This window comes from Scylla paramamosain, chromosome 15 (genome assembly GCF_035594125.1).
Source record: "Scylla paramamosain isolate STU-SP2022 chromosome 15, ASM3559412v1, whole genome shotgun sequence".
Lineage (NCBI taxonomy): Eukaryota > Metazoa > Arthropoda > Malacostraca > Decapoda > Portunidae > Scylla > Scylla paramamosain.
The window spans coordinates 20,226,012-20,252,025 of record NC_087165.1 but is presented as its reverse complement, the minus strand read 5'-3'; the positions used below and the strand labels follow the sequence as shown (position 1 = coordinate 20,252,025).

The window sequence follows — 26,014 nt, the reverse complement described above, 5'->3', positions numbered from 1 at the left end:
CAGGCAAAAGGCATCTCTCATGATGAATTTATCTGGCCTCTATATAATTTTCTCATTGTTTTTGTGACGTTCCAAGGTTAGACATCACACCAGCATAGGCATGGGTATCAGTCTTATTCATATTGACAAGATGCTTCAGACTAATGTCATCTTCAGTGGTTAAATTAAGATATGAGCTTGAAACACCTGGGAATATGTTAGTATTTTTTCTTCTTACTGAAATTGTAGTTCTACTGCTACCAGATTCTCCATAGTCCATTTTTTTTTTTTTTTTTTTTCTCTCTCTCTCCAGCCTTCAAGTATGAACAATCAAACATCAGTACAAGAGACCATGGCACCTGTAACATGCAGATGGACTGAGGGACTATGGAATACATCATTACTGAAATAGATGTCGTATAAGGGCAAATTACTTAGGACACAGTGAAGATAACAATTGCTGAGATGGAAGCACAAGAAAACGATACAGCTTCTGCTTCTCAGGTGACTAATTTTATTTACTTTTTCAGTGTGTTTAGCACAGTGTTTGTATGAGGGGAGTGTTATGCTATGTTTTCTATTGTGTGTAGGTAGTTTTGGGAACTAAGCTATAAAATATGTATAGATGCCCTGTACAAAATCAAGATTTTAATTTATGAGGAATATTGATGAATAAGGTCAACTATACAGACATTTTATATATATATATATATATATATATATATATATATATATATATATATATATATATATATATATATATATATATATATATATATATTATACATGTGTGTGTGTGTTACTCTGGAATATCAAATACAGAAGAATTTAGAGTTACTCCATGTATTTATATGATAATGCTGCCAGGAAACTCAATAACCTTATTTGGATACATAATTTTCTCTCGTATTCATGCATTTATTTAATGTCCCATGTTGAACATTTCAGGAATATGAAAGTGGTGGATCAGTTTGTGACACTGGAGGAGAAGGAGGCTCAGCTGAGTGCCTCTTACAAGAAAATTCTGCTGTGTCCACTATGCTGACTCCCATCACTCCGGTGACTCCTGTCATAACCCCTTCGCAGTCACAGCATACAGCATCAACGACTGACCTCGATAAACACACACCCAGCATTGACAATCTCATACAGCAAGGTATAATATAGTTGTATTGGCAGGAGATATAGGGACTCAAGGAATCATTGTTATGTTGTCTTGTAAAAAAATAAATAAAATAAATACTTTGACAAGTTACAATAAGTCATTGTGTGGTTGTGATGCAACACCATTCTGGACTCTTCCTGTTCACATTCTTCTTCAGGTGCCACAGGGACAGTGTAAAAAGACTGATTCACTGTTCATGGTGCCAAATCAAACACCTCACAAATATTTTTCTGTGTAGGAAATTGATCAACATACTCTTGTTTTGACCTTTATATATATATATATATATATATATATATATATATATATATATATATATATATATATATATATATATATATATATAGAGAGAGAGAGAGAGAGAGAGAGAGAGAGAGAGAGAGAGAGAGAGTTATAGTGAATTTGGACTCCTCCAGTGGATATTTGATTCCTGGATTGTAGTTATAAAACCCTGTGTGTGTGTGTGTGTGTGTGTGTGTGTGTGATTTGCTGGTACATAGATAAATACTACTTGTAATGATCTATTTATTCATCTTATTTGTTTGCTTTTCAAAGTTAAATTGTACATTTAGTTATTATTTTCTCTTCCAATTTTTCCTTGGCTGTAAAGATGGAGAGGGCAGCAGTAGCAGCATGGAGGCTCTTGGAAGCAGTGTTCGGTCCAGACTTTTGCCAGATGATGCCAGTTCCCGGGCAAGCATGAACAACTTACTGGAGACGAGCAGTACTGCCTCTGGTATGGCATCCTGATATCTTACCCTCAGTTTCATAAATTATAGCATTAGGATAAAGTTGAAGAATCATATCAAGTGTTATGAAGTGGAATGTAGAGTGCAAGTAGGTGTAATAGAACAAAGAGAACTTGAGGAAAGATAGGTTGATAAGGCATTGACCCTGCCTTTCAAAATTATATTGATGAATGATTCACTCTGTCCTATCTATCTATCACTACACAAATTCTCCAGCTTGTGATTAGTTCTTTTTAGTTTAAGTGAACAGTGATTATAGTGTGGTGTTTGGTTTAGGATATATTAGCATTGGGTGAATGAAAGGTAAAGAATTTCCTGTAAATTTCACAGGCTCACTGCTGATCTATCCAGACTCTATTACCCGCATCCATTTCCATCTGTTGTGTGTGGTAGGCATGTATTTTTATTAAATGTGTTTTATTGAAGTAACACATGACACATCTAAAGGAAGTGTTAAATTGCAGATGGCATGCAGCGCAACAGTGCCATGCTAGTGGAAGACACCACCCTCTCAGATACGGGTGAGGGGCACCAGACAGGACACTTGAAGAAGGGAGGCGACAACCAACCCACTTCTGAGATAGATGGTTAGTCTGGTTTGTGGTACCATTGTTAAATAGCTTTAAGAAATAATTTTGTCATCATTCACATGTCATCACTTTTATTTATACTGAAAAGTCCATATATTTGTAGTAAAAGAAAGTTTAGCACTGATTATTTGATTGTCTTCATCCTCTCTCTCTTTGCCTTAGTGTTGTATCTTTTGCTATCTTTTATTGCTACTTTCATACTGACTCTTCTTCTGATCTTCCAGTCTGTATGCTTATGCCTCCCCTTCTCCTGCATCCTCACTGTGCAAGACCTTCTACTTTTCTCTCACCTCCCTACTGTAAGATTCAATTAGCATTGTCAATCTTTCATCCCTTTTATAGGTAAACTGGAACTTTCTCCCTACTTATGGATTTTTTCATAACAAATAATTCTGTGATCATTAACCTATCATCATTGTTTACTCATATATATATATATATATATATATATATATATATATATATATATATATATATATATATATATATATATATATATGGATAAGGCACCTGTACAGAGTTAGCAGCTGGGGTTGGATGGGAGTGAGGGTGAGAAAAACTGGTAGAGATGACTCAGAACACCTAACTTCATAGAAGCTGTTTTAGCTAGAGGTGAAATGTGAAGTTTCCAGTTTAGATTATAAGTAAAGGACAGAAGAGGCCAGAAGAGGGGGATAGTTAAGTGTTGTTGAAGAAGAGGGGATAGTTGTATGGAAGGTTGTGTTGAGTTGATAGATGGAGGAATTGGGTTTTTGAGGTATTGAACAATATTAAGTTTACTCTGCCCCAATCAGAAATTTTAAAAAGATCAGAGGTCAGGCATTCTATGGCTTACCTGCATGAGCTGTTTACTTTCTGAAAGACTGGACGTCTATGAAGATATGGAAAAATGCAGGGTTGTCTCATCAGCGTAGGAGTGGATAGGACAAGAAGTTTGGTTTAGAAGATCACTGATGAATAATAGGAAGAGAGTGGGTGACAGGACAGAACCTTGAGGAACACCACTGTTAATAGATTTAGGAGAACAGTGACTGTCTACCACGGCATCAATAGAAGTTACAGAGGGAGGATTTAACAGTGATTCTGTCAAAACTGATTATTTACATTTAAATGAAAAAAATAAAAAAATAAATATATATATATATATATATATATATATATATATATATATATATATATATATATATATATATATATATATATATATATATATATATATATATATCAAATTTGATACTGCTATTACTGGCAAAATATGTAGCTATATCTACTAGCAATATATTTTCAACAATAATATAAATTTTTAAAAAAAGTTACACTGAATTGTATTGAAAATTTATAAATCTGTCATATACAGTGTTTTGAGAATTGTATAAAATTGTCTACACAGAATGATACATTGCCCTTTCATTTTCAAGAAAATGAACAAATAAATAAAATAAAAATAAAAAAAGGGATTCTTGCAATTATCCATAGTCTAATTCATATGAAACTTGGCATGGAATACTTATTTATTAGTATATATATTAGAAATCATGAAATTAGTTAATGATTAGTGACTTTCTGTTTGGCAGATGGTTCTCTAAAGTCCTCTGATCTGCTGACAGTCTCCTTATGAAACTTGACAATTGATGCTTCTTAACAGATCAGAGGACTTCAGACTGAATGAAAATAAAACACAGTGGATGTGAATAATGGAAGTTGCATAGTTTTCTGACCAAGGCTATACTCACCTGCTTATAAATGAGATGAAGGGGACCCACTAGATTATAGGACATTGTCATTGACTCTTGTGGTCTTTGAGTTTTGTGAGAAAAATTAATAGAGAAGATCATCTGAATTCTTCAAAGGAAATGGGACAAGTTACATATGAATTTCAATGTAAAATTTGTCCCATGCTCTGGAAATGGGGCTAAGTACTAACAAACATAAACAGGAATGTGGGATCTGAAGAGAAACACTGATGAAGCTAAGGAAGAGCACTGGATGACACTGATGACAGGATGGGCACTGATGACAATGACAAGTCTGTTTATGAGGTTATTGGAAGAGAAAGCTGTTAAAATATACAGTAGAACCTCAGTTCACGAACATAATCTATTCTGGGCCTTGGTTCACAAACCAAATTGTTTGCTAACCAAAGCAATATTTTCATTGAAATGAATGTAAATACAATTAATCAGTTTCAGCCTCAGAAATATGGTATTTTTACATATTTATTTATTTATTTATGTAATTTATTTATTTTATTTTATTTTATTTATTTATTTTTATTATTTATTTATTTTTTCTGTGTGTGATGAATATAGAATTAAATTGAGATACATATCCCTTAAATAGAGACAAGTAACACTAAATTAAATAAAACAGTACTTCAACTTACCTTTGTTGTTTATAGTTGCTGGCATAGGTGGAAGGAGAGGAAGAGGAGGAAGCTACTGAATTTGGGGTAAATGGCTGCTGCCTGCCTCCTCCCTCCTCTCTCTCTCTCTCTCTCTCTCTCTCTCTCTCTCTCTCTCTCTCTCTCTCTCTCTCTCTCTCTCTCTCTCTCTGGATATAGCAAATTTTTGTCTTTAGCAATTCACCCTCCCCATATGTGTTCAATACTGGTGATGTACTATAATTTACAATGATTGAAAGAATAATCAAGGCTCTTTAGGATGAAAGACTAAGCCAGTGGTAACGTCTAACTCTTTTCTCCTTCTTAGGTGGCATAATTGGGGCTCGAATAACAAAAAAGTGAAAAAAAAAAATTAATGTGTTTGAACACAGCACTCTCATAAACAATGTTTACGCCAAGCACACCAATACACAACTGAGCATGAGATTCCATGGATTATGGGTAATATGCATTTGTACTCCAAGGTATTGTTCATGAACCAAGCTAAAATTTGTTCACCAATTTGTTTGTGATGTGTGGTGTTTGTGAACCAAGGTTCTACTGTATATGAGTAATTTCCAATTACAAGTGTGTTCGTATAAGCAGGACAGGAGTGTATACAGCTGTGGTGTGGTCAATCTTGTTATGGAACCCACATTTTTCACTTTAAAATTTATTACTCAGAAAACTTACAAGATAAACAAGGAGAACAGCAACAGGAGCAACAGCTGTCTCCCCAACATCCAGCAGGCAACGAAGGTGGTGCCAGCAACAGTGGTGATCGCAGCAGTGACAATGGAGCCAATGGTGGCCAGGTGGTGTTCAGTGAGGACATGCCAGAGGGCCTGGAATCCTATGTCACCCTCACAGGCACCATCAAGCGTGGGAAGAAGAAGGGACACAGCATTGATGTAAAGGTATGGTTTCTAGGAATATAAGTGTAAGTGTGTATCTGTGGATGTCATCATGTATACATGCTTACTGATACTTCATCTAACAAATGAAAGAATATGTGGTTTTTCAATTTAGTAGATTTTATTGAGAAATCAAGGTTGAGTAATACCCCAGACTATTTGAGATAATGGTAGTCACTGAGATGAGTTTTTTTTTTTTTTTTTTTTTTTTTTTTTTTTTTTTTTTTTTTTTTATAAGAGGGACACCGGCCATGGGCAACAAAAATCCAATAAAGAAAAAAGGCCCACTGAGATGCCAGTCCCTGAATAGGATCCAAAGTGGTAGTCAAAAATTGAAGGATAAGTGTCTTGAAACCTCCCTCTTGAAGGAGTTCAAGTCATAGAAAGGTGGAAATACAGAAGCAGGCAGTGAGTTCCGGAGTTTACGATAGAAAGGGATGAATGATTGAGAATACTGGTCAACTGCATTAGAGAGGTGGACAGAATAGGGGTGAGATAAAGAAGAGTCTTGTGCATTGAAGCCGTAGGAGGATGGGAGGCATGCAGTTGGTAAGATCAGAAGAGCAATTAGCATGAAAATAGTGGTAGAAGATAGCAAGAGATGCAACATTGTGGCAATGAGAAAGAGGATGAAGACAGTCAGTTAGAGGAGAGGAGTTGATGAGACAAAAAGCTTTTCATTCCACCCTATCTAGAAGATAGATTCACAAAAATTTGTGAAGAATACTCTATACATGAACAGATAAGGTCCCTGTATAGAGTTAGCAGCTGGAAGGGTGAGAAAAACTGGAAGAGATGTCTCAGAACACCTAACTTCATAGAAGCTGTTTTAGCTATAGATGAGATGTGAAGTTTCCAGTTTAGATTATAAGTAAAGGACAGACCGAGGATGCTCAGTGTAAAAGAGGGGAACAAATGAGTGCCACTGAAGAAAAGGGAATAGCTGTCTGGAAGGTTGTATTGAGTTGATAGCTGGAGGAATTGAGTTTTTGAGACATAGAACCATACTAAGTTTGCTCTGCCACAATCAGAAATTTTAGAGAGATCAGAAGTGAGGCATTCTCTGGCTTCTCTGAATGAACCTTTTACTTCCTGAAGGGTTGGACATTTAGGAAAAGATGTGGAAAAGTGCAAGGTGGTATCATCAGCATTAGGAGTGGATAGGACAAGAAGTTTGGTTTAGAAGATCATTGATGAATAATAGGAAGAGAGTGGGTGACAGGACAGAACCCTGAGGAACACCACTGTTAATAAATTTAGGAGAGGAACAGTGACCATCTACCACAGCACCAATAAAACAGTCAGGAAGGAAACTTGAGATGAAGTTACAGAGAGAAGGATAGAAACCATAGGAGGGTAGTTTGGAAATCAAAGCTTTGTGGCAGACTGTCAAAAGCTTTTGATATGTCTAAGGCAACAGCAAAAGTTTCACCAAAATCTCTAAAAGAGGATGACCAAGACTCAGTAAGGAAACCCAGGAGGTCACCAGTAGAGCAGCCTTGACAGAACCCATACTGTCAATCAGATAGAAGGGTGTGAAGTGATAGTTGGAGAATAAAGTTGGCATGGTTCCAGGCAGAAATGTAAAATGTATGAAATTCTGGTGATGGAAGGCTCAAGTACCTTTTGTGGGCCAGGTATTGCCTATAACGTGTGGAGCATCCAACTTGTGTAGAGGAGTATCAGCTTCTGCCCAAAGTCGAGTTGGTGCTGGATCATCTCTGGGTCTGATGTTCCTCAAGCAAAGTTTTAGACATAATCTACTCAGTCATGTATTACTTGTTTCATTGCTTGACAGTTATTCCTATAACCATATACAACTTTATAGACTTTAAACTCTTTTAAATAGTTTTGTAGCCAAGAACGAAAAGTTAATCCCCTGTTCTATCTCTTCTGTGTGTACATGGATATTTTAGTTAATTAATTAATTTATTATTATTATTATTATTATTATTATTATTATTATTATTATTATTATTATTATTATTATTATTATTATTAATTACAGTACTCATTATGTTAAGAAAGAATTGTCATTTCAATAAAAATGGTCAATATATTAAATAACAATTCTGCTGTTTCTAATGGCCAGCACAACAACTGTCATTAAGTCTTCTTTGAATAATCAGGTGAACTTGTCCCGTGAGGAGCTTGATGATCTGGAAGCCTCCATCACACAGACCCTTGGGCCTGACAAGCCCAAGCCACGGTGCTCTCAGCGCTATGGGCCTCACATCACCCTCCTCTCCCTTATCTGCTTCCCATTTGTCTTCCTTGTGTCCTCAGGTTACTCATTTTACCTTGGGACCCTCACTTGGTACAGGTCAGTGATGTACCTCTTGTAGATTTCCTGCAGGAAGAAATCATTTAAATGTGAATAACTTTAGTGTGTTTTTAGTATTGTACAGCATCATATGTTCTCATTGATCTACATCTTTTAATGTTTTTGCTGTAAGAAATAATTTGTGTTGATAAGTTTTTAGTACAGTGAACCCTTGTTATACCAGACTGTTGTAGCTGATTTCTGCATTTAATGGACATGCATGGCCTACGGACCATGTATCAGATTTACCAGAGAAATGTCAGTAAATGAGGCAGAACATCCTGCCTGCAGCCAGAATATTAACTGTTTATTATTATTATTGATAATTCACTAAATGCTTACAACACATTCCACAGTATTTTATATCACAAATATTTTATTACACTGTGGCATGTTGGCATGTTTGGAGCTCTTCTAGTGGAGCTCATCCTGGTAAGAAATCCTGGTAAGTGGCAGTTGTGGCGAGGGAGTGAGTGAGGGTGGGTGGGAGGGAGGGAGAGTGTTGGTGGTGGTGGTGGTGGTGGTGGTGGTTAGTGCACACCACACCGATCAGGGTTGTACTGTCTGTCATAATTATGGTATTTCCGTCATAATTTTGTGTTTATCTGCCATCTGCCATAGACTGTGCTATAACGTTTAGAAAAAATGTCATAATTTTCACATTGGTGTATAATAATTTGAGCTGGTTGATCAAGATGGCATCTTTCCCCTCTCCAGCTTGCACTGCTAGGTGGAAAATTCTGTCCATGACACAGGAAAGAGAGAGAGAGAGAGAGAGAGAGAGAGAGAGAGAGAGAGAGAGAGAGAGAGAGAGAGAGAGAGAGAGAGAGAGAGAGAGAAATGGGGGGATGGAGGGAGGGTAAGGAAAGGGGAGGGGGGTTAGAGATTGTGGCGCTCCTGACCTACTTACCGCCCCTTTTATCAGATTTTCACCTTTAACGTCAGTGGCTTTGCCCCAATTAGTCCAGTATAACAAGGGTTTACTGTATTGTACAGCATCACATGAAGGTTCTGTAAAGACATTTAAATTACCACTTACATAAAATGTCTTCTTTTCTGAATCTAGTATATCTTTGGTATTCAATAAGGTTTGTATTATTATTGCTTTTAAGAATTATGTATACTGTCAGGGTGCTGCAATTTAAATATTATTTTTCAGAGTTTATTTTCTCTCAACTGTTTTTCACATTAGTAGGTAGCCTTTACACATGATTCATTTGATATTCAAGATTAGTTTTTGCAGTAACATTATAGTAAGAAAGGAGCTATTCATTTGTTAATTTACTATTCAGTATTTGATTTATTACAATATAATCACCAGGAAAGATAACCAATTAAATGTGAACTGAAATCATCCAGAGAACCATCAGTTATTTAGACCAGCATGAGAAAAATTCCAAACAAAATATGTTAATGTATATGCATCTAAATTTAGTTACTGGATGTACAGTTGAACCTCAGTTACCTAACACCTCCCTTTTATAACAAATCAGTTTTCAAACAAAATTTTGAACTCACAATTGCTTCGCTTGCTGTAGCATAATTATGTTCTCAAACAAAGTTACTTGATTTCAAATACTAAAATACAAAGCAGAAGCTGCCATTTATTACTAATTTATAGGTTCTATAAGTGTTTCCATCATTTTTATGTATTTGGAGGAGAGACACAATCGGTAAGGCAGTAATTCAATCTTTGAAATAAGGTAAATATGATTTGTTGAAGAGCCTCAATGTAAACAAACAGTTTTCATGAATTGGAACTAATCCCAAGCCACCTGTGACTCTCTCAATGACCCACAACATCATCATTACTGCACAATTGCATTTTTCCATTAGCTTTTCCTAGCAGCAAGATATCTGAATGTTATGATCACCTTCATTTTGGCAATAGATTGATGACAAAGAGAATACCTGCATAGTCTAAATAGTATCATCTGATGAGTTCCATGTCACTAAGTTAATCAGGTATCTCCTATCTGGATATATAATTTCTAAGCTGGAGATTTGGAGCAGCCACCTTGATAGTGGGGGGCTTTGTCTGTCATAAGCCACAAAGACAAGGTGGATGGGTGTCTAGGAGTGGATTAATCCATTTTACATTGACTCCTATGGGGAAAAATAGTTTCAGTTTCCAAATATTTTGGATTTTGAATGGCATTCAGGAACAAATCAAGTTCGAGAACTAAGTTTCCACTGCAGTTTCATATCCAGCAACAGATTTACATACAAGATGACACCAGAAGCAGATATTAATATGTTCTCTTTTTGAAGTTGTCCATCATGGGAAGGAAAGCTGGTTTTTGGTGCCTTGACCATAAGGTTTTGTGGCACCGTATGAAGATAATGATTAGGGTCAGACAGATGATGGAAGATTTTTATTGACATTCTCCATGCCATTGTATATGTTAGTCAGCTGAGATAGTACTTGCTATTTTTTAAGGTCAAAATATCTCCACTCCTTATGTTTTATCTTCTTAACCTGGATTATTCTTCATAGTGTAGTTACAGAACAGTGAAGGTCATCGAACTTCTAATGGGGTCATGATTATCTTGTCTGATGCACATTTCTGTGAGCATCCTAACAGAGGTTTGATCTGAAATGAAAGCCTCTCTCAGCCAATTTATCACACCTGGAGATCCATTTTTCATTGTTTTCATGGTGCTTTAAGGTAGGGCATCATATCTACAGGAAATTATTCTTAATGGTACTTACAATTTGTTGGTTGAATTGTAAATGTGTCTGTGTGCTGTAAGGCATACAGACTCTAACATAGCAGCAGCATATCCTTGACTGCTTTAGTCTAAAGACATTACTCGCACATAGTCACTTCCCTACAAGCAATGAACTAGATTTATGCAATCACTAACATATTTATTATGAATATACAGTGTCAGTAGATGAATTTTGCAACCCACCATTTAAAATCACCAATGGTGACCACTGGTAACTCTCCAGTAATAGTGTGATCACATGATGACAACAATTCCTCAGTACCTCAAGGCCACACAAGACTGCATGGATACATTTTTGTCTCCAAATTTGCCCATCCACATTTTTTCACCAAGAAGACAAAAATAGTGAGGGCCACCACAAGCAAGGTGGAGAAGGCCCATGTCAGTGCCCTGAGGCACATAGGAGTCAAGATCAAGCAGGTTGCTGCTCATATCAGCTGCCATAAAGCCACTATTTTCCACATCCTTGTCGCCAGCAAAGATCTGAATGAGAATGAAGCTCCCTTCCACAAAACCTTGACTTGGCAAGAAAAGGAAAGACTTCCACAAAGACTGATTCACTCATAAGGCATACTTTGATAAAAAATCTAATCATTGAATCATAGGAAATCAAGAACAAACACTCAAAACTACTGCATAATATATCAGAATGTGCGTTCACTGTGACCTGAAGTAGCCTGCCTGCAAAGCTGTACCAAAATTTCTCCTCTATGGCAGTCAACATGGGCAACAACCTCATTGATCTTGACTCCTACATGTCCCAGGACAATGATACAGTTCTTCTCCACCTTGCTTGTGATGGCCCAGACCATTTTTTATAATTTTGGTGAAAAAAAGATGGACTTTTATACTCCACAAGGCAAATTCAGGGACAAAAGTGTATCCATGCAGTCTTGTGTGGCCTTGAGGTACTTGGGGAGTTGCCAGCACTCACCATTTGGAGCTGGGTGAAAGCACCTACAGTACTCGTCAAAAGTATTGGACCCCCCTTTCCGCCCTCAGCCCCACCTGACAAAAAGAAAGCAAAGTGGATGACATTAAATCATAAACTGGTTAATGTAATTATCTTTCAATATTTGGTGACATTGCCTCTCCTCTGTATGATAGCCTTCAGACAGTCAGGAAGTGACTGGGTGGGAATCTTCAGGTTGTCAGAGGAGATATTGTGTCATGACTCCTCAGTTGCCTTGGCAAGTTTTGGCACTGACCTGACATCCTTCCCCTGGAGATCCTTCTTTATTATGGCCCAGAGATTTGCAATAGGGTTTATATCTGGGTTATTACCTGGCCAATCATTAATATAAGGTACTTCACAGTCAGAGAGCCAATGGTGAACAGAAATGGCAGTGTGGGCAGGTGCACCATCTGGCTGAAAAATGGTAGCCCTGGCCTTCTCAAAAGAATCAGGTAAATGGTCACACAGTAGCTCCAAATAGACTTGCTGTTTCACTCTTAAGTTTTTTGGTAACACAACTAACTCAGTAAAACTATTATCCAAGAAAGAGCCCCATACCATCAAAGAATCTGGGTGCTTCACTGTGCATTCGACATAGCGGGTGTCAGGCGAGTCACCGTCTTTGTGTGGTACACTCTACCTCCTCTGTTACTTGTGACTGTGAATGTGGTTCCATCAGTCCACAACACAGACATCCATTGCTCCTTGGTCCAGGTCTTGTATTTTTTGGCAAATTTCACATGCCAGCTCTTCAGAAGTTTGCTTATAAAGGCTTTTTTGTGGGCTTGCAGCTGAGGTAACTAAGCTCAAGGAGGCTGCGCAATAGTGTCCTGACAGACACGCTGTGGAAGGTAGTAGTGTTCTCCTGTTTAAGTTCCTTGCTGTTGTCTTGACATCAGACTCCACTGCATGCTTTAAGACAGTAACAGCCCTCTTAGTTATCTTCCTGGGGCACCCAGACTGTTTTTTAGGTTTAGGCATATCACAATTCCCTTCCTTCCTACCATAACCAGTGCTTGACTGTTGACCTGGATACTGCCATCTGATCAGTTATTTCTTTAACTGAATGACCTGCTAATTTGAGGTTCACAATCTGTGCAATAGTCTTAGATGAGTATTTTTTCGTTTTTGCCATATTAGCAAATAATGTCATTGTGCAATAATACACTACAATGCAGAACAAGTTGTAGCAGGTTACTGCTCTCCAACGCATCCCAAGGCACAATGAGGAGAGGCTATGAGTCATTGATGTGAAGCAGAGGGATGTGGTGATGTCATGGCAGGGGCCAATACTTTTGGTTAAAATGGTTCACTCTCAAGAGGATCATGCTTTTTTTTGCCATATATTTCAGATCCCCTATAAGGGGGTCCAATATATATGACAAGTACTGTAGGTTTTACAAAGGGTGAAGTTGAAAGTTGTTTACCAGGAATTTTAAGAGGTGGCTCACAACTTCATCTGTGAACACTGTATATTGTGGAAATTTTTAGTGACAAAATACTTGCAGAGGTAAAAATTATAAATCTACTTGCACTGACACCGTAAGTTGATAGAGTTAATAGGATGAAAATGCCAAAGCATTAAAAACTGATACAAAGGTATAATATGATGCTCAGTTTTAAAGTATCATGGAAATTGAAAATTTATCTCAATGTGGGATAAATTATCTGCTAGAAGTCCTCAGTGGAGATCAAACCCTTTTCAGGACCATCACAGTAGTCTGCTTCTTCAAGACTTTACCAATCAGGGCCAAAGTGATAACCAAAATCTAAGTGATGTTTTGGTCAGCTTTGACTGTCCTAGCATTACAGTAATACAATGTATCTTAAATAATATATTCCTCCTCTCCCCAGCATGCTGACAAGGGCAACAGAAGCACGCTGTCTCCCTAAAATAACATTGCCACCATTGCTCATTCTCACCTATCCATTCCTTATCATCGTCTTCACCTTTGGACTGGGGATATATGGAGCACTGGCTCAGGTTTGTGTCATTAGATACTGTTGAGAAACATTCTTGTATATTTTTGTACACCACTCCCTCATATGATTTATGGTATTTATAATTAGATGAGTTAGGGATATCTAAATCATAGGAAGGATGAAAAAGAGCTATGATTGTAATGTATAAATATGTAACAAAAAAGTAAAGATTAATGTAGAAGACTTGTGTCAACCAGGAAACTTAACAAGAAATTTAACAAGACAATAGGAGATAAGGACATGTAGAAATACCATTTGCCAAATAGAACAATAGATCAGTAGAATGCATTATTAGAAGAAGCAGTGTGTGGAAACATTATATATATATATATATATATATATATATATATATATATATATATATATATATATATATATATATATATATATATATATATATATATATATATATATATATTTTTTTTTTTTTTTTTTTTTTTTTTTTTTTTTTTTTTTTTTTCATATGAAAATTTGGTTCTTTAAAAGGACTTCATGAGCTCAAGTATAATGTATTGGTTTACTTTCAGATATCCTTGTCTTATGACTCTTGGTGGTCTGAGATCAGTGATCCTGAGAAAGGCTTCTATGGGTGGCTGTGCTCTCTGCTACATGTGGAGGAATGTGCTCCCTATGAAACAGTGGTGCTCATGACAGAACCACTCAGTGCCAAGGTGCAGGACTGTACTGTGTAAGTCATGACACACACACACACACACACACACACACACACACACACACACACACACACACACACAAACATTTACAGATGGAGTGGGTGTCCAAATATCAGCATATAGCTTGTGAAGAGAAATAATCTGTTTGCAAATATCTGAAAATTTTTTTTTCTAATTTTTAAAAACTATATGAAATGATATAGAATGAAAACTGGTTGTAAATTTGATGATATAGTTAATCATCAATTAGCATTTAGGTATGTGTGCACAAATTTTAAAGGAAATGTATTGAGTTGTGTGCACCTGTGTATGTGCTAGAGAGATGTGGTGTGCTTGAATGTGTGCTGTTCTTACCCACATCTGTACCGTGGCTGTGGCAAGGGAAGCAGGTCGTGGTCTGTTCAGTCATGGCTGGTAGGGACTCAGGCAACACTACTGTACACACTGCTCAAATGGCGAGACAAAATACCTCAACATTCTTTTGTTTATTCACATTGGCAGACTTTTTTTTTTTTTTTTTAAGTGAACAAGGTGCTTGACATATTTTTTCTTCATTTAGTGAACAAGGTTTTGATTTAATGTGATATACATTTCAAGAAAGGTATCTGTAAAGAGATCGATAGGTAGAGGTAGATAGATAGGTAGATACAGTCATTGTCAGAAGTCAAGCTGCATGTTGTTCTTACTTCCGCATTGCTTACCTTAATGTTTTCCCTCAGTCTTAATTTCACTTATTTGCTGACAGTCTCCTTACAGTACCCAGAACTAAAGAATTATCAGATCAGAGAACTTAAGTGTGTAGAAAAATACTAAACACACATTGGAAGCAAGTGTGATGTATTACTTGACTACTGACTATCCCTGTACTATGAAAACTCATTAGATTTTATGCAAGATACATTTCAGGAAAAGTCACTGGATTTACATTCCACCAAGTTAAATTTTTGCTTTATAAGGAAAAACTGTTTGGGTCCAAAATGAGAAATGCAAAACAATAAGCAAGATTTTTAATGAATAATGAATGTAAGACTTTGGCTCATTCATAAACGTTTTGAGCTCTTATTTCAGCTACTTTTAAAAGGTCTAGGAGGAGGTGCTGTGAGTTTCAAGGATGTTTTCGTGATTGTAATGATAGTTTAACAAGAATTCTACATCATCAATGAGAAGAGCATCCATGAGAACCAGACCAATCTTTGTAGCCTATAGAAAATAGTCCTAATAAGAGAACAAAGCATTTAAGAATACAGGCCTCCATTTCGTTACGTATACAGCAAACTCTCCTTCCCACCATTAAATTGTGAGGTATGTGGTAGTAATAATATGTGGTGCTGCACTTGACTAGGAGCTGCTTTAGGTTGAGGACCCTTCCTGTACTCCAATGATATTTGATGATTTTTTTAAAGGGAGCCACTTTAGTAATTCACATAAACTGAGAGAGCCACACATACCATACATTAATGTAACTCTGTATCATTATTATTACTATCATTATCATTATTGTTATCATTACCAGTACTGTTATAAGTTTTAAGAGCAACAAACTGAATAGATGTGAGTTGCTCAATGAATGTGACTGCTAGATTTATTCAACACTACCCAGACAAACCTCAGTCCATCGTCTCCCACAATGACAAACTAACCTAACATTACATAAACATTATTTTTGTATTAATATGACCATTGAGTTCTATCCAGAGAAACCTGAGTCCATCTTCTCTTCCAGTAAAAAATTAACCTAACATAATCTCAACATTATTTTTGTAGTAATACATATTGATAAACCAGCACAATTTATGTTTTAGGAGGCAAAATTATGTCAGTGGCATTGGCAACAGTGGTGTTCTAATAGAGCAATGCTTGCTGTTCTGTTCTCATATGCATGACTTATGTGCTGCTGTTTGGTCTTTCACTTTATTAACAAGTTAGCTTTTCCATTCCTTGATTCATAGGCATTCATAAAGTGGCATTGATTGAATATACTAAAAGGGTTGAGTTATTGTATTGTATCCATATTTTTATACACCTGGCTGGCATTCCATATGAGAGGTTGTCAAAACTAGGCAAGACAACACACACACACACACACACACACACACACACACACACACACACACACACACACACACACACACACACTTGCAGTGACAACAAGAAACATTCCCTGATATCTTATTCTTAAGGCCTAAATAATAACATCATATCATACAACAGGGAATGAAAAAGAAAAAAATTGTCAGGCACATCACTACAGAAATCTTTGGCACTCTAATAGCCTATACACCCTTAAGAGCCTTTGCATGCTATTAAAGAACAGGTCATTATAAAATACACATTTTCTTTTTGTGAAATACTATGTCTTTCCCAGGAATTAGCTTGACAATTTTCCACCAAGGTCATTTATAGTCAAGGTCAGAAGTCAAGTAACCTTAGGCACTCACTTCCACTGTGTTTTGGATTTTTCTTCAACCCTGTCTTTTGATTTGACAATGTCCTTGCAAAAAAAATATTATATTTAATAGATTCATAGCCAATCAGAGGAATAATGATTGAAGGAAAACTAAACACAGAGAAAGGCAAGGCAGCCCATAATGACTTCTGACTTTAACTGAACCATCCGTGCATACACCTGGGACCAAGCTATACTCTGACAGAGGCTGTGGCTCCCTGAGATACTATGCTGCATTGTACTGGTTGATGAGGCATGACAATATCTTTACTTATTTGGAAACTGGTGGTCAAACTTTGTGCATTTGAGATGTAGATTAAGGAAGTTCTGATATGGGACAATTTCATGTGGTTTGTCATCTGTGATTTTTTGTGTAGGTAGCAGAGCAGTATTGTAGTCTTCCTATTACAAGTGCACAATGAGGTGATGATATCACATGAGCTAAAACAATGATGATGAACCTATCTTAACTCTCTCACTGCTATTTTACATCATTCCTTAATCACAGACCACTCTGAAACATTTAATATTATTCTGCAGCCACTGCTTAACATTGTATTAGCTACAAGTGAATGTGCTGGCAACAAATTGGAAAACCTATTCTTTCGGTCCTACTTAGTAGTACAATTGTGATCAGTGGTCAAATAACCTCTGTAGACACTTCTACTGTGTTTTATATTTTCTTTCATTCATAAACCCTCTGATCTACTGGCAGTCTAGTAATAAAACATGACAGTTAATAGATTTGTTACATATCAAAGAAATTCTATACACAGTGGAAGTGAGTGTCAAATGTTACTTGACTTTTGTCTGTGACTGTACCACTCATGAATCATCATATCCATGCTACATTGTTTCCAGTACCTTGAGTATTTGTTTCTGTATGATATAATTTGCCATGATATTGGATCTTGTTGTGATGTAATGATGTAGTGGCTGGGCTCTGGGACATCATGGTAGTAACTAATGCTCATGAAGGAAGAAGACAGTCTGACACATGCCACTCTACAACATTTTTCTCAAGTCTCAGCACAAAAACTGGAAATATATGCATAGTTGTAGATATGCATGACAGAAGGTTGTTAGGAGGTAATGATTAGCCCATGGAGTCTGCCATAAGAGATATCTGAAGAGAATGTTTGTTGCAGAATTTTAAAGGGTGTATTTCTGCCTTATGTTTCCTTTGTGCTTTCATAACTGGTGTGTCTGCCAAGTGAAGGGCATTGTCAGTCAACTGTTTAATGTGCATGACGTGTCCAATTCAACTTGCACAAAATGGAAGATATACTTTATACTGTCCTAAATTGTGGTTCTTTCCTCAGATTAGTAATCTCAGTTAGATATATTTTAAAATCATATGAATGTGGACTTTTGGAATCTTCTTTTCTGAGTGCCTGTTTTTTTGTCACTGGTGCCAACCTTTGTTCTCACTTGCTCAAATTTTTCTTTTCTAATCTATATGATATGTGTGATTACTTATTACCAGTGTATTATTTGCATAAATCTTACTATATTATGTTATATTATTGTTGTTATGTTATTGTTTTTTGTTATTTGTTTTATATTTAAGATATAAGTTACCATATACTATATTGTAGAGTATGTTCCAAATTTAGAGTATAATTAAGAATTTTATTTACACTTCAAAGCTTTATTTATGTGTTTTGTAGCTTGACGATATGTGGGATGATGATGTGTATAATCATCTCATCTATATTTCCAGTCCAGCTCATCTGTATTCTCAATCCAGCATTACTTGATATTTGAACAACAGTGCATAGACAACATTGTGGGTTGATATCAGTAAGTAGGCTGCAGTAGAACAGTGAAATACTCATATTACTCACACTTCTATCTTGAATTAGATTAAATGAGAAAATTGGGAGTAGAGATGACTATGTATAAGTAAAGCAGGCTTTAATTCATAGTCTTCCCTCAACTAGGGTGTTTATATAAACTTGCAAAATTTTGAAAACTCCTCCTCAGCCACATTCATCTCCCTTATTATTGCTATTCTTTTGTCACTAGTGTGTGATAGGTTACATTGCTTGTAGTGTTTTGTAACTCATTTTCCTTTTGTTCATAAGATTCATTATAATATTAGCTGCTGTCATGCCTCTCACCAACTTGTCCTTATCATTCATGGGGTTCATATTTCTTTTGAAGTATCAGACACTCTCTCTCTCTCTCTCTCTCTCTCTCTCTCTCTCTCTCTCTCTCTCTCTCTCTCTCTCTCTCTCTCTCTCTCTCTCTCTCTCTCTCTCTCTCTCTCTCTCTCTCTCTCTCTCTCTCTCTCTCTCTCTCTCTCTCTCAAGCAAGCATTTTCCCTGAATTCTTTTCTTTGTTCATGGCCAGTCTTCTTGGTGAAAATTAAAATAAAGAACAGTAAATATTGTATGTCAGATGAGGTCAGATGCATTTTATTCATCAGAGTCATTGAACACATCAGAATCTGGTATGTTTTCCCAACATGTATAAGACTTCACATGCATTGATACATGAAGTTGATATCACAGAGGTTTGTGCATTGTCTTCCAGCTATATAACAGCATTGTAGATCCACAGGAATTAGAATTTTGAAATTAGCTATTCTGTAGCTATTTGTAGGATCACATGATTGACTAATCATAAAGTCAGTAGAATGGCCTCTTCTTCAGATTTCTGAAGACTTAGTATATTGGTAGTAGATAATATTGATTACATACTACATATAAAGGAAAATATGTGTTACATTGACATATAAGAAAGAAGTGTTATCAATACATGAAAAATTCCCAATGTTATGTCACAAAAAAGGAAAAGAGAGATTTTTATACATTATTATTTGTCAAGGCCATGAACTGTGATAGCCCACAGAGGTTATAATTTTTGGCCATGAAGTCATTGGGTCTGTTGTACCACATTATAGTTAAGTCCTGTGGACTGATGAGAACATTTGTGTATATAGACACAGGTCTACCTTTTGGTGTGTTGATGTGTACATATGCACACAGATGACAATTAATTACACCCCATGGGACCAGGTGCTACACTGGGGTGCTGAAATTGTAACATTACACCATGCATAACTTACTCCTTTGCAAAGCTTCTTAGGAAACATTTTAGTACCATAGCTTCCAAGGGTAAATATTTCAAAACAAGATTTCAGCTTTAGAGAATAGCAGGAAGGTTGTAGCTCCTAAAGTCCTGTTGGAAGAGAACCAAAAAACTTGGTATAGTTTGCCCCATCTGGTTGTGGTGTATGAGTCGGTATTATGGAGTATTCTAAATAAACCAAGGCTGGATACGAGTTATACTGTGTTGAACAAACCAATCTTGTAAAGTGCAGATAGGATGTTCCTGCAGAAAAATTCCTGTCAGGTAATGGTTAGCAAATTAATGGAAAAATCTTTAGAAATCATCATCATCATCATCATCATCATCATTATCATCATCATCATTATTATTACCATCATACCATCATTATCATCATCACAGTAATCATCATTATTATCATGTATGTGTATTTCAAAATCTTCACCATTTCTGTTTGAAATGTTCTGATTTTCTTTCTCTCCCTCACAATGATTGTGGTCTTGTAACTCATATTCCATTTGAAATTCTCCCTTAGTTTCCAGCATAGCAGTTTTTATCCTAGTGGAGAATGAGTTTTGTTAATTTTTACTCCTAGTTGGATTTATTGGTAATGGAAAATATTGTCATTATGCTTGTGTTGAATGAACCATGATCTCAGTGTCTTTGCAAGGCATTGCACATTCCAAGTATGATAAGATAAGGTGGTCATACAGTTATCCAGAAGTTAATGTTGAATTTAGGTTTCAGAAGCACAAGTGCTTGCATTATTTTTATTTCTCTGTGTACACCATGGAGGAATGTTTGCATAGATAAGGGATAGGCAGCCAGCCCATTTCATTAAACCTGTATGACTCTGTGTACTCTGTATAGCCTATGTAAGATGATAACAGACAAACATGATGACTTGTAGTGGCAGACTTTATGTGGACATGTGGCCGGACAAGGATTAGATTTGTTTACTGACTGACATGGTTGTTCAATTATTTGTTTTTATATATTTACTAAGTATTATTACACTAAACAAAGATGTGCACATTCAGGTAATGAAAGATCATTATATTGACTGCTGTTGACCAGCAAGGGAATGTAACCATCATGCATTAATCACAGCAGAATAAAAAAGTATTTTATCTGATTCTAAGTAATATTAAGATATTACATTGGCTAGTCATTTGAATTGGGAGTATATTTATCATGTCATGGTCTATTTATTTCATCTTCATTTTCATAATTTCATGTGGCATTTGTATTTTCCCTTACTGAGTTGGACCAGTCATGAATCTCTCCCATATTTTGCTTTCATAGACAATATTTTTTATGTTCATCCTTCATATTTCTTCCTTCACGCACTGTTTTCATCTCCTTCAATCTTCACACTGGTTTCTTTCTAATTCCCTCCATCTTTGATGCTCCTCAGAGTATATGACCCTCCTTTCCCTCACAATGTACACATACTATTTCACGTTTGTCCTTTGACACTTTCCCATTATTTTCTTTTTATCATGTGTTTATTTTGCAGTCCTTGGCCAATATAATATTTTTCAGTTAAAGAAAGAAAACAGAAAAGTCAACTTCTCCCACTCCACTCCCCCATGCCAGAGCATTGAAAAGGTAGTCACTCATGTTTTGATGATTAAAGCTAATTTCAGAATGCAGTTGAAGGTGGTTTTGGAATTAACTCACATCACCCATCCAGTAGCTGTGACTTGCAATCCCAGATGAATGGTCTTCTGTAGTATTCCAGTGTTTCATGATGCTTGTGTATTGTCTGTTGAATTTGTTACCATACATGACAACAAAAATGTTAGGCTTTGCTTAAATTTTACTTTGTGTTAATCTTAATTTTGTACCAGTATTAGTATCATTTAAGTATTATTTGATTGCTAGGAGGTATTATGATTGTGTTATTCTACTATACCAGAATAGTTGTGTAACTAAAAATGAGAGCATAAGAAAACAAAAAGACTGCAAAATGCTAGTTTATTACACAAGGTAGCTCCTGAAAAGAGCAGGACACCTCATCTGTACAGATATGGTTCATCAGTCTTAAGGTGCTGTCACACTAGCATGTTTCCCTTCAACTTTTTCCATCAACTTTTGCCTCTTTCCATCATCTTTTTCTGTCTGCATCGTCAAACAAAAGTGATTGTCTTCACGGAGGAGGGTTATCATCAACTTTTGTCATCAAATGAAAATCTATATTTATATAAAGATATGCTAAGTAAACCTTATTGTTTAAAAAAAAAATAATTTAAAAATTTTAAATAAAGAAAATACAAAACCGCTTCATTTCACATGTTACATTTAACTTGTGTATATATAACAGCAAACAGTGGCTCACATAGCTTCATAGACATTTACACTTTTGGAAGGTCTCTGTTTCTCTACTCCTGCACACTGGATACCATTTTAACTCGTTTAGCTCATCTACAGCTTACAAAACTTGTAATAAGGTGTAAAACAGCGACTGCTTACCTGTGCATCAGTGGAGCTGCGCTCATGGAGAATTGGGGTCCTAGGCTGGCTGGGCCAGCAGCTTGCCAGTATGAGTTGCCAGTTATGCATTTCTTTTGCAATGTTACTATATTAGGCAAGCAAAGATATTGCCACACTGGCCAGAAGAGGCTTGCAGGCAGCAGCTAATGTAGCTATACAGAGAGAGAGAGAGCCCAGAGTCATGTTTGTTTGCTGTCAGCAAAAGTGAAGTTGAATGGCTGTGCATGTGTAACGAGGCGTGCTCAAGAACTTATTGGTTTTCAGAAGTTGACCAAAAAAGTTGATGAAAATGTTTAGTGTGACAGCACCTTTAGTAGTTCATGAACACATCACCCAAATGCAGAGTGCAAAAGTTGGAGAACTTTGCAAAATCCTCTAGGTGTTGCTACTAGTAACTGTTATAGATACATACAGTGGAACCTTGGTTACTGAACGCCCCCCTTTTTGAACAAATCAGTTTTTGAACAAAATTTTGAACTCCTTATTGCTTCAGTTGTGGTACCATAATTCGGTTCTAGAACAAAGTTACTTGATTTCAAATATTAAAAGACATAGCAAAAGCTACCGTTTATTACTAACTTATAGTTTCTATAAATATTTACTTTTTTATATATTTGGAGGAGAGGCACAGGTGTAAGATAGCAATTCAGTCTTTGAAATAAGGTAAATGTGATCCTGTTGAAAAGCCTCGATGTAAACAAACAGTTTTTGGCTCTCAATGATCCCCAATGCCATCACTATTACATAACTGTATTTTTCCAGTAGTTTTTCCCAGCAGCAAGACGTCTAAGTGTTACGATCACCTTCATTTTGGTAGTAAGTGGGTTGCTCCTCTTTGTGTCCTTCTGAAAGGCTTGCCTCACTAAATTAGTCTAAATAGTACCTTCTGATGAGCTGTGTGTCACTAAGTTCATTCAATACATCCTTTCTGGATAAATAATTTGTGAGCTGGAGATGTTTCGAAGCAGCCATCTTGGTTGTAGGAGCGTCTGTCATAAGCCGCTAAGACAGGGTAGTCTTGGGTCTGGAAATGGATTGATCAGTTTGACTTTGATTCGTGTGGAGAAAGTAGTTTTGGTTTCTGAAGATTTTGGATTTCAAGCAGCATTCAGGAACGAATTAAGTTTGAAAACTGATTTCTGATGTATCTGATCCTAATTGAGGCTCACTTGCTCACTTAACTCTCATGGCATTTTTTTTTTTCTTTTTTTTTTCTCTCTCTCCTGTGCATTATTACAAGTTCAGTGTAATGAGTCCATGATATGGTGGAGTACATAGAGAGAGAGAGAGAGAACACTTGCCTGAAACATGCTTCCCATCTGATATTATTCATTTTCCTATAATTCTGCCATGTGTGCATTGGCTTCATCATTTACTTGTAATTATCTACAATATCTTGTGTGGCATCTGCATTTCCAACATATCATTTCATTATATTTGGAGAAATTATTGGAGGAATTTTTTATAACTTTAATCAAGGATAAGGGCAGAATGTTATTGTGGCAGAAGGAGAGTTTTCCAAAGTTTGTTTGTGAACAAGTTCGTAATGGCTGCTTGCCCTTTGGGTAGTTGTAGGAAGAAATATCTAAATCATGGCAAATATGTCAGTGACTTGTGTAAAACCCAAAGCCCTCACACTGTGTTGGAATGTTTTAATGAAGTATTTGAAATGTCATCTGGCAACTGCCAGGAAAGTGATGCAGAGGTGCAAGAAAACCTCTGAAGAAAAGATTTGTAATACCTTGCTGCCAATTTAAACACTGCCCAAAAACCTTGTCTTGTAACTAGTATGTTATTTGCGAGAACCAAGAGGCTACTTCCTTTTTACTGCCTGCTTATATCAATATAAAGTTTATACTGCTGCTACTGCTGGTATTGGTGCTGGTACATGTACCTCATAGTCCTTTGAGAGGGTGCAGTGATAATCCACAACTTTAGCAAAGTTTACCCCAATAAGAAAAGAGTCTGAGGGGTTCAGTAGACTTGGAAGACTCACATGTGCTGCTCTCATTCTTACTCCTTCACACCACCATCCCAGTATACTAATTAGCTATTGTAGTTATTCTCACAATTGCTATTAATACTAGGCACCAGTATGCAGTAATGGTACATGAAGTGTGTTAGAGGAAGATACAAGAAACTGTGCTGCTCACAGAAAACATAGTTTCTGAATAAGGCAGACACTCCAAGAACATATCGGCATACTAGATGTGTGGAGTTTCTGAATAAGACGGACATTCCAAGAACGTATCAGTACACTGGATGTGTGGTGCCTGTAGGCGAATAGTTTTTGCTTGTAACTTTTGATAGCCAAAATTTTAGAAGTTCTGTAATTTTCTTTATATAGGTTATCAACCATCCTGTGTTAAAAGGTGTTGCTTTTAACTCCACTTTCAGCCTGATTGCTTTGAAAACATAGACAAATGGAGAGACAGACAGACCCAGCAGACATAATTTAGTATTGATGTGACTGCTGTAGGAGAGAAAGTGTATAATGTCTTCTTGGTGGAAGTTCTTATATGGTAGGTCAGTATGTATTGCTGATTTTTATTTATTTATTTTTTTAATTTTTCATGTTGTGCAGCATAACTTCTCATAACATTGCATCTAAATTATATGAAGCAGCAGTGTTGGTCAAATACCACATGTAAACATGCAAACATGAGATACATGTTCAGTTTGACTTCCCCTAACAAGAAATGGAGCAGTTCATCTACTTTACTGGAGAACTTCAAAGTAGGACTTTTTTAATCAATAGACAGAATTTATTTGTATGAATTTCAAAACTGGACTTGGAAATTTTTTGGAATACTACTGTTGGTGACTTTTTACTTGTTATTAGGTAATTTGTCCAATTTAAATTGTTTCAGTAGTCTTCACAGCTTTTGGTTTGCCCTTGTTGAATTTTTGCAGTGTTTGGAGTTAATCTTAAACTTACTGAATTCTTAATTTCCAGATTTGAGGTTGAAGCCGTTCACTAGGTACAGACAGCTGACAAAATTAACATGCATCACATTTGACTTTGTATTATTAATACAGCAGGTGACTGAACAGGATTGTATTGCTATTGTCTGACATGCCACTGATCAGTCAAAATGAATCTAACTTTGATATTTAGATTGGTGTGGGAAATGTTTAGGCATCCTACTGGTCACTGGGAATTCTCCACAGTGATTGTTGTGCATGTCATCCCAAGGCTAGGGGTTAAAAGCACTCGTTGACTACTGTATAATGCTCTTCCTATTGATGTCCACTTCTTGATCTACTTGTGTGTGTACAAAGTCTGTTAAAAAGTATCTGACCTTAGGCTGGGGAAAAGAATTTTCTTGTAATTCAGGTTCCAACTCAAATTTCCCTTGAAGTAAGACCCTTTGTGGCTCCATACATTTAATTGGTCCAGTTGTCCATCCACTGCTGGAAACATTTCAGGAAATTCTGTTATAGAATGAATATCAGCAGTTCTGTCATATTTATAATATCTTTACCTCAAATCAGGACCAATTTAACAATGTCTACAGATTGCTGAACACTAAAAAATCACAAGGAGTAGAG

The 26,014-nt window shown here is 36.3% G+C and overlaps 1 protein-coding gene across 2 annotated transcripts in view; it reads left to right on the top strand.

Annotated features, from left to right (window-relative positions):
• Nucleotides 1-26,014, top strand: part of LOC135107610 (transmembrane protein 169-like) — a 30,126-nt gene that overhangs the window by 3,177 nt on the left and 935 nt on the right. For both annotated transcript variants that reach the window (XM_064017651.1, XM_064017650.1), the window contains 8 exons: nucleotides 293-483; nucleotides 928-1,135; nucleotides 1,755-1,880; nucleotides 2,358-2,480; nucleotides 5,548-5,780; nucleotides 7,907-8,100; nucleotides 13,643-13,772; nucleotides 14,299-26,014. The exon at nucleotides 14,299-26,014 is cut by the window's right edge and continues 935 nt beyond it. In XM_064017651.1, the coding sequence (XP_063873721.1) occupies nucleotides 445-483; nucleotides 928-1,135; nucleotides 1,755-1,880; nucleotides 2,358-2,480; nucleotides 5,548-5,780; nucleotides 7,907-8,100; nucleotides 13,643-13,772; nucleotides 14,299-14,463 (1,218 nt within the window). In that variant the 5' untranslated portion in view covers nucleotides 293-444 and the 3' untranslated portion in view covers nucleotides 14,464-26,014. The remainder of the gene's footprint in view (nucleotides 1-292; nucleotides 484-927; nucleotides 1,136-1,754; nucleotides 1,881-2,357; nucleotides 2,481-5,547; nucleotides 5,781-7,906; nucleotides 8,101-13,642; nucleotides 13,773-14,298) is intronic.